Source organism: Strix aluco, unplaced genomic scaffold (assembly GCF_031877795.1).
Source record: "Strix aluco isolate bStrAlu1 unplaced genomic scaffold, bStrAlu1.hap1 HAP1_SCAFFOLD_118, whole genome shotgun sequence".
Classification (NCBI taxonomy): Eukaryota; Metazoa; Chordata; class Aves; order Strigiformes; family Strigidae; genus Strix; species Strix aluco.
The window spans coordinates 16073-25679 of record NW_027436627.1 but is presented as its reverse complement, the minus strand read 5'-3'; the positions used below and the strand labels follow the sequence as shown (position 1 = coordinate 25679).

The 9607-nt window shown below is 62.6% G+C and overlaps 1 protein-coding gene across 1 annotated transcript; it reads right to left on the bottom strand.

The window, feature by feature from the left end:
• Window positions 1-3871: 3871 nt before the first annotated feature.
• Window positions 3872-4552, bottom strand: LOC141919055 (uncharacterized). The gene has a single exon (XM_074814052.1). It carries the CDS (start codon window positions 4550-4552, stop codon window positions 3872-3874), a length of 681 nt encoding a protein of 226 aa, XP_074670153.1.
• Between the last annotated feature and the right edge of the window lie 5055 nt (window positions 4553-9607).

Here is a 9607-nt window from a genome sequence, read left to right as displayed (position 1 = left end):
AGACTCGGGGCGAGATTCTGGGATGGGTTCAGCGGTTTTGGGAGGGTTTGGGGACACGGCGGAGGGACGTTGGGGCTCAGGGCCGGGGTTGGTGCCACCACCACTACCAGGTTCTTTGGCACAGTAGTAGGTGGCCGTGTCGTCGTCCCTGAGGCTGCTCATCTGCAGCGTGACTGTGCTCTGGGCGTTGTCCCTGGAGATGGTGGAGCGACCTTTGACCGACGGCGCGTATCTTGTGGTACCACCACTGGTAATAAGCGCGACCCACTCAAGGCCCTTCCCAGGCGCCTGTCGCACCCAGAACATGTTGAAGCTGCTGAAGGTGAAGCCGGAGCCCTTGCAGACGAGGGTCAGGGACCCCCCGGTGGTCTGGATCCAGCCGGGACCCTGCCCTGATCCTGGAGCCCTTCGCGACATTTGGTGCCAGCCCAGACCCTCACCCTGAGCCCGGACCCTGCCCTGAGCCCAGACCCACAACGGGCCCAGATTTGCTCCCTGAGGCTGGTGCCAGGTGAACCCTGGGGGGTCGATGCCGGGACCAGGCGACTCAATTCTGTCTTTTCTTCTTCCGCAGGGCTGCGGGCGGCCGTGGAATTGGTGGAGACCAGAGGAGGCCTCCGCGCCCCCGGGGGGTCCCTCACCCTCGTCTGCAAGGGCTCCGGCTTCACCTTCAGCAGCTTTGGCATGTTCTGGGTGCGACAGGCGCCCGGGAAGGGGCTCGAATACGTCGCGAGTATTAACACCGGTGGTAGCACCAACTACGCGCCGTCGGTCAAAGGCCGCTTCACCATCTCCAGGGACAACGCCCAGAGCACGGTCACGCTGCAGATGAGCAGCCTCAGGGACGACGACACGGCCACCTACTACTGCGCCAAATGTGCTTATAGTGATGGTGGTGGCACCGAGCCCCAACACCCCCGTGCTGTGTCCCCAAATCCCACCATTGTCCCCAAATCCCTGCACAAAACCCAGGCCTTGTCTCAAGCCTGGACCCCTGCACCAAGCACAAAACCCTTCCTCGAGCCCAAATCCTGGGCTTTTGGCCCCAATCCCTGCCCTGCTCATCCTCTGCCAGGGCTCTGACTTCACCCCCAGCAGCTCCGCAATGTTCTGGCTCCAACAGGCACCTGGACCCTTCCCCAAACCCTCGCACCAGTCCCAGGGCCCTGCCCAGAGCCCGGAAATCCCCACCCTGCACCCCCAAATCCCAGCATCGCCCCCAAATCCTCACCCGGGCATCAGCATCCTTGCTCTGCATCCCAAATTCCCAACTTCTGCCCCAAATTCCCAACGTCTTCCCCCAAATCCTCACCCCAGCACCTGCATCTGTGCCCTACACCCCCAAATCCCAACATCTTCCCCAAAATCCTTCTTTTGAGCCCAGACAACCCTGCCCCACATCCCCAAATCTCAGCATTTTCCGAAAATCCCAGCATCTTCCCCCAAATCCTTCCGTGAGCATCAGCATCGGCTCCCGGCATCCCAAATCCTCAGAATTTTCCCAATATCCCGGAATCTTGCCCGTAACCGCGCAGCCAGCCCAGCCCCCTGCAGCCATCCCGGCCCCTCGCCCCCAGCCCCAGCCCAGCCCCTCACCTGGGTCCTGCCCTGAGCCCCAACATCCCCCCGCCGTGTCCCCACACCCAGCCCCTCGCCCCCATCCTGCACCGTTTGGCCCCGTGTCGTGGTTTTATCCCAGATCCACTGACCCCGCCCAGCCCCTCGCTCCCCCCTTCACCCCTACCCCTGAAAAGGAGAAAAATGAAGCAAAAGGCTCCACAATCCCGATCAGGATGGGGAACGGTGACTCCCCCATTATGGTCACGGGCAAAAGACAGACTCGTTGGGGAAGGGAAAGAACTTCCCTTGAGTTCAGACCCCCCCAACAGACAGGGAGGAGCTCAACTCCCTCTTAACCCCCCTCCTCTCCCCCTCCCTCCGTCCGGGGCCCAGTTTTGCTCCCGCTTTCTCCCTCTCCCCACTGACCCTCCCCCATGGACTTTCTCCGCCCCGAGCCCTTCCCAGGGGCTGCAGCTCCTCCCGAGATGCCCCAGCGGGGATCGGCCCCACGTGCTGCCCCCTCCCAGGGCTGGGCTGGAGGCTGGGGACGAGGGTCTGGGCTGGGCTGAGGGGGCTGGAGACGAAGGTCCGAGGGTTTGGGGAAGGGTCCAGGTGCCTGTTGGAGCCAGAATATTGCGGAGCTGCTGGGGGTGAAGTCAGAGCCCTGGCAGAGGATGTGCAGGGCAGGGATTGGGGCCAAAAGCCCAGGATTTGGGGTTGATTATGGGTTCTGTGCTTGGTGCAGGGGTCCAGGCTTGAGACAAGGCCTGGGTTTTGTGCAGGGATTTGGGGACAATGTTGAGATTTGGGGACACAGCACAGGGGTGTTGGGGCTTGGTGGCACCATAAGCAGCACCAGCACCATCTCTGGCGCAGTAGTAGGTGGCCGTGTCATCGTCCCTGAGGCTGCTCATCTGCAGCGTGACCGTGCTCTGGGCGTTGTCCCTGGAGATGGTGAAGCGGCCTTTGACCGACGGCGCATACCAGGTGCTACCACCACTGTTAATACCCGCAACGGATTCGAGCCCCTTCCCGGGCGCCTGTCGCATCCATCCCATGCTGAAGCTGCTGAAGGTGAAGCCGGAGCCCTTGCAGACGAGGGTCAGGGACCCCCCGGGGGCCCGGAGGCCTCCTCCGGTCTCCACAAATTCCACGGCTGCCCGCAGCCCTGCGGAGAACAAAAGGGCCAAAATTGAGTCACCTGGTCCTGGCATCACCCCCCAAATCCGTGCCCGGGGAGGGGTTCTTCAGGGCTGGGTTAGAGAATCCCAGAATCATCCAGGTTGGAAAAGCCCTTGAAGATCCTCCAGTGCCACCATGAACCTCACACTGACCCTTCTCTGGGCCCAGCCGGGACCCGGCCCCGATCCTGGAGCCCTGCGTGACCCCGGCCCTGAGCCCAGACCCTCACCCTGAGCCCAGACCCTCACCCTGAGCCCAGACCCCCAACGGGCCCAGATTTGCTCCCCGAGGCTGGTGCCAGGGGAGACCCCGGGGGTCGATGCCGAGATCAGGCACCTCAATTCTGTCCTTTCTTTTCCCCACCAGCCCTCGGTAGAAGAAGACAGAGCAGAATTGAGTCACCCGGTCCCGGCATAAACCCCCAGGGGATTCCCCAGCAACTTCTCCTCCTCCTCCTCGCACCCTGCCAGGTAGGACCCAGCTCCGCCGACCCCCTCCCCGGGTGCAGATTTGGGGGTTGACGCCGGGATCGGGTGACACAATTTTGGCCTTTTTTTTGTCTTCCGCAGGGCTGCGGGCGGCCGTGGAATTGGTGGAGACCGGAGGAGGCCTCCGGGTCCCCGGGGTGTCCCTGACCCTCGTCTGCAAGGGCTCCGGCTTCGATTTCAGCAACGCCTACATGAACTGGGTGCGACAGGCGCCCGGGAAGGGGCTCGAGTTTATCGCATATATTAACTACGCTGCTGGCGCCTGGTACGCTCCGGCCTTCAAAGGTCGCTCCACCATCTCCAGGGACAACGCCCAGAGCACGGTCACGCTGCAGATGAGCAGCCTCAGGGACGACGACACGGCCACCTACTACTGCGCCAAAGATGCTTATAGTGGTGGTGGAGGCACCGAGCCCCAACACCCCTGCGCCATGTCCCCACGTCCCAGCCCCTTCACGAATCTCCCCCCCTGTTCCTGGACCCCTGCACCCACCCTGGGCCGTTACCCCCAGCCTTGACCCCGATCCCACCCCCAGCCCTCACCCTCAGCCTCCCCCACTTGCCCCCAGCCCAGACTAATTGCCCCAAAGCCGGACCCTTGGCAGCCACCCAACCCCTGACTGGAGCCCAAATCCTCAGCTCTAGACCCGGCTGGATGCGGCCCCACAGCCCCGTCCTCTGTCCCCCCCCACCCCCGGGGAGTTCTGTCCCCACTCCAGCCCCTTCCCAGGAGCCCCCAGGACGTGCCGGAGCTGCTGGGGGTGACGCTGGTGCCCCGACAGATTAGACAGAGGGCAGGGATTGGGGCCAAAAGCCCAGGATTTGGGGTCGAGGAAGGGTTTTGTGCTTGGTGCAGGGGTCCAGGCTTGAGACAAGTCCTGGGTTTTGTGCAGGGATTTGGGGACAATGCTGGGATTTGGGGACACAGCACAGGGGTGTTGGGGCTCGGTGCCACCATAACCATCAGCATTTTTGGCGCAGTAGTAGGTGGCCGTGTCATCGTCCCTGAGGCTGCTCATCTGCAGTGTGACCGTGCTCTGGGCGTTGTCCCTGGAGATGGTGGAGCGACCTTTGACCGACGGCGCGTATCTTGTGGTACTACCACTGCTGCTAATTTCTGTGACGTACTCGAGCCCCTTCCCGGGCGCCTGTCGCACCCACGACATCCAGGTGCTGCTGAAGGTGAAGCCGGAGCCCTTGCAGACGAGGGTCAGGGACCCCCCGGGGGCCCGGAGGCCTCCTCCGGTCTCCACCAATTCCACGGCCGCCCGCAGCCCTGCGGAGAACAAAAGGGCCAAAATTGAGTCACCCGGTCCTGGCATCACCCCCAAATCCGTACCCGGGGAGGGGTTCTTCGGGGCTGGGTTAGAGAATCCCAGAATCCTCTCGGTTGGAAAAGCCCTTGAAGATCCTCCAGTGCCACCATGAACCTCACACTGACCCTTCTCTGGGCCCAGCCGGGACCCGGCCCTGATCCTGGAGCCCTGCATGACCCCAGCCCTGAGCCCAGACCCTGCCCCCAGCCCAGCCCCCTCCCTGTACCCAGACCCCCCCAGGGTCCCAGATTTGCTCCCCCGAGGCTGGTGCAGGCCTGGAGCGGGGACTGGGGGGACCTGGGGGTCTCCCCTTGTGCCCCCACCCCAGGGCTGCGGGCGGCTGTGGAATTCCACGGAACCAATTCCATCACTCCCAGGGGATCCCCCAGCACCTTCTTCTCCTCCTCCTCCTCGCACCCTCCCAGGTAGGACCCAGCCCCACCAACACCCTCCCGGGGAGCGGATTTGGGGGTCGATGCCGGAACCGGGCGCCTCAATTTTGGCCTTTTTTTTGTCTTCCGCAGGGCTGCGGGCGGCCGTGGAATTGGTGGGGAGCGGAGGAGGCCTCCGGGCCACCAGGGGGTCCCTGACCCTCGTCTGCAAGGGCTCCGGCTTCACCTTCAGCAGCTTCAGAATGCACTGGGTACGACAGGCGCCCGGGAAGGGGCTCGAATACGTCGGCTATATTAACAGCGATGGTAGCACAGGCTACGTGCCGTCGGTCCAAGGCCGCTTCACCATCTCCAGGGACAACGCCCAGAGCACGGTCACGCTGCAGATGAGCAGCCTCAGGGACGACGACACGGCCACCTACTACTGCGCCAAATATGCTGGTGCTGGTAGTTATGGTGGCCCCGAGCCCCAACACCCCTGTGCTGTGTCCCCACGTCCCAGCCCCTCCCTGACCCCTCAATCACCCCCACCCAGAACATCCCGGTGCTGTTGTTCAGTTCCCAGCATCTTCCTGACATCCCCCCGCCCACCCCGGACCCTTCCACCCACCCCAGAGACCTTGATCCCAGCTCAAATCCTGCCCAAGGCCTGGACCCACGGCACCCAGCGCATCCTCCCCCATCCCAGCCCCGAGCACTGAGCCCCAATCCCGGCCCAAGACGATAAGATTTGGGATGGTGGTTCCACTGATCTGGGCTCAGAGCAAGGATTTGGGGGAGATGCTGGGATTTGGGGGTGCAGGGTGGGGATTTCCGGGCTCTGGGCAGGGCCCTGGCACTGGTGCGAGGGTTTGGGGAAGGGTCCAGGTGCCTGTTGGAGCCAGAACATTGCGGAGCTGCTGGGGGTGAAGTCAGAGCCCTGGCAGAGGATGAGCAGGGCAGGGATTGGGGCCAAAAGCCCAGGATTTGGGCTCGAGGAAGGGTTCTGTGCTTGGTGCAGGGGTCCAGGCTTGAGACAAGTCCTGGGTTTTATGCAGGGATTTGGGGACAATGTTGAGATTTGGGGACACAGCACAGGGGTGTTGGGGCTTGGTGCCACCACCACCACTATAAGCACATTTGGCGCAGTAGTAGGTGGCCGTGTCGTCGTCCCTGAGGCTGCTCATCTGCAGCGTGACCGTGCTCTGGGCGTTGTCCCTGGAGATGGTGAAGCGGCCTTTGACCGACGGCGCGTAGCCTGTGCTACCATCGCTGTTAATATAGCCGACGTATTCGAGCCCCTTCCCGGGCGCCTGTCGTACCCAGTGCATTCTGAAGCTGCTGAAGGTGAAGCCGGAGCCCTTGCAGACGAGGGTCAGGGACCCCCCGGGGGCCCGGAGGCCTCCTCCGGTCTCCACCAATTCCACGGCCGCCCGCAGCCCTGCGGAAGACAAAAAGGACAGAATTGAGGCACCTGGTCCCAGCATCAACCCTGAACTCCGCTCCCCGGGAGGGTGTTGGCAGGGCTGGGTCCTACCATGGAGGTTGTGAGGAGGAGGAGGAGAAGAAGGTGCTGGGGGATCCCCTGGGGGTCGATGCCAGGACCAGGTGACTCAATTCTGTCCTTTCTTCCTCCGCAGGGCTGCTGGTGGCCATGGAATTGGTTCCATGGAATTCCACAGCCGCCCGCAGCCCTGGGATGGGGGCACAAGGGGAGACCCCCAGGTCCCCCCAGTCCCTGCTCCAGGCTGGCACCAGCCTCGGGGGAGCAAATCTGGGACCCTGGGGGGGTCTGGGCACAGGGAGGGGTCTGGGCTCAGTGTGAGGGACTAATCCTGGACCAAATGTTGGGCTGGGCTCCAGAATCAGGGCAGGGTCCTGCTGGATCCAAACCCCCGGGGGGTCCCTGACCCTCGTCTGCAAGGGCTCCGGCTTCACCTTCAGCAGCTTCACCATGCAGTGGGTGCGACAGGAGCCCGGGAAGGGGCTCGAGTACGTCGCAGAAATTAGCAGCAGTGGTAGTACCACAAGATACGCGCCGTCGGTCAAAGGCCGCTTCACCATCTCCAGGGACAACGCCCAGAGCACGGTCACGCTGCAGATGAGCAGCCTCAGGGACGACGACACGGCCACCTACTACTGCGCCAAAGGTTTTACTGGTAGAGGTGGCACCGAGCCCGGCCCCGTGTCCCCAGATCCCAGCATGGAACCCAAATCCCAGCACAAAACCCAGGCCTTGTCTCAAGCCTTGACCCCTGCACCAAGCACAAAACCCTTCCTCGAGCCCAAATCCTGGGCTTTTGGCCCCAATCCCTGCCCTGCTCACCCACTGCCAGCGCTCTGACGTCACCTCTGTCCCCACCCGTCCTGGAAGCCCGCAGAGTCGAACGGTTCTGTGATCCCCGCGGGGTCAATTGAGCTGAAACGAGACCCAACGCCCGGTTAAAACCTTTCGCGGGCGCTGGAGAACGATTCCCACTCGGAGAAGGGGAATCAGCGACGTGGTCGGTTATAACCCGGCACGAAAGGGCGGGAAGGGAAGGGGAGGGGAGGGGAGGGCAGGCAAGGCCGCGAGTCCAAGCAACGCGGATCAGCGCCCCTGGGCCCCCCGCGGCCCCGGCCCCGCTGATCCTGGGTGGGGGGCGCACAGGGACCCGGCTGCGGGGTGGGCGCACACCCGGCAAATTTCTGTCGCCTTTTCAGTCCCTGGCAGCAGCCGATGAGCGTTTCTGCCCAAATTTAGGGTTTTTTTTTCCTCTGATCCCGCAGGTTTTTGCTGCCTCCGGGGCGGAACTGCCGCCCCTTCGCAGGGCGTGAGCGATGGCGCGCGGGGGCTGGGACACGACGGAGCCGCTGGTCAATATTTGGTTTCCCTCAGCCCCCGTCTCCCCCTCTGAGACCCACCGAAGGAGTTTGTGGGTGCAGCTGCCCGGGAGTGGGGGGGTGCAGCCTTCGAGACACGCCCGCGGCCTGGGGGGAGGTTCCTGAGACTGACCCAAAGGTGCAGCTGGGCCTCGAGGTTTTCTGTGTCGGTGAATGTTTGAGGCATCAACTCCCTCAGATCCTCACACGGGCTTGTGGCAGCTCCTGGGTTTGATGCACAGATTTTTGGGACTTTTCTGGGATTTGGGGACACGGGGCCGGGCTTGGTACCAGCACCACTACCAGCTTCTTTGGCGCAGTAGTAGGTGGCCGTGTCGTCGTCCCTGAGGCTGCTCATCTGCAGCGTGACCGTGCTCTGGGCGTTGTCCCTGGAGATGGTGGAGCGACCTTTGACCGACGGCGCGTAGCCTGTCCAACCACCATCGTTGGTAATAGCCGCGACGTACTCGATGCCCTTCCCGGGCGCCTGTCGCACCCACTGCATGTAGGTGCTGCTGAAGGTGAAGCCGGAGCCCTTGCAGACGAGGGTCAGGGACCCCCCGGGGGCCCGGAGGCCTCCTCCGGTCTCCACCAATTCCACGGCCGCCCGCAGCCCTGCGGAAGAAGAAAATCCAAAAATTGAGTCGCCTGGTCCCAGCATCCACCACCAGGGGATCCCCCAGCACCTTCTCCTCCTCCTCTTCCTCGCACTCTCCCACGTAGGATCCAGGCCCACCAACCCCCTCCCTGGGCCTGGATTTGGGGGAACGATGCCGAGATCGGGCGCCTCAATTTTTTATTTTTTATATTTCTGGCTCAGGGTCTGGGCTTGGACCAAATGTTGGGCTGGGCTCCAGGATTGGGGCAGGGTCCCAGCTGGATCCAGACCCCCGGGGGGTCCCTTCACCTCCTCCCTTCCCGACCCCCCGTCACTGGTGTGCGGGGAACGCCGGGGTCTGTCTGCGGAGCTGCCGCCAGCAACTGGGTGAAGCCCGTGAAGGACAGAACGGGGTCGGAGCGACAGCGAAGGCTCCGCAGAGACCTGCAGGTGTGCGGGGACAGGAACTGAAAGAGCAACGCGGGAGGGAAGATAAAATGGGTCTGAAAAGCGAAAAGCTGCTAAAAACTGCGGGGCTGAGGCGATCGGGGGGTCCCTGACCCTCGTCTGCAAGGGCTCCGGCTTCACCTTCAGCAGCTTCACCATGCTCTGGGTGCGACAGGCGCCCGGGAAGGGGCTCGAGTACGTCGCGGGTATTCATGACGATAGTAGTGGCACCTCCTACGCGCCGTCGGTCAAAGGCCGCTTCACCATCTCCAGGGACAACGCCCAGAGCACGGTCACGCTGCAGATGAGCAGCCTCAGGGACGACGACACGGCCACCTACTACTGCGCCAGAGAAGATGGTGCTGGTAATGGCTCCCACCCCGGCCCTGAGCCCCAACGTCCCTCCGCCGTGTCCCCAAACCCTCCCAAAACCGCTGAACCCATCCCAGAATCTCGCCCCGAGTCTTCACCGTTTGCCCCAACCCTTGACTTTCTGCACCATGAGTGACCGTTTGCCCCAAACTTCAAGTGTTGGCCCAAAACTTCAACCATTTGCCAACAAGTCTCGTCAATTTTTGCAACAAATCTCAACCATTTTCCCCAAAACTCATCTATTTTTACAGACTCACAGAATCATCTCGGTTGGAAAAGACCTTGAAGATCACCGAGTCCAACCATTCTGTAGATTCTTGGGGCAAAGATTTTGGGGCAGATGTTGGGATTTTGGGGCAGATGTTGGGACTTTGGGATGCAGGGTTGGGACACTGATGCTCGGGGTGAGGA

Coding starts and splice junctions, on each gene's coding strand:
- LOC141919055 (XM_074814052.1), bottom strand. CDS start 4,552: ATGCCAGGACCGGGTGACTCAATTTTGGCCCTTTTGTTCTCCGCAGGG.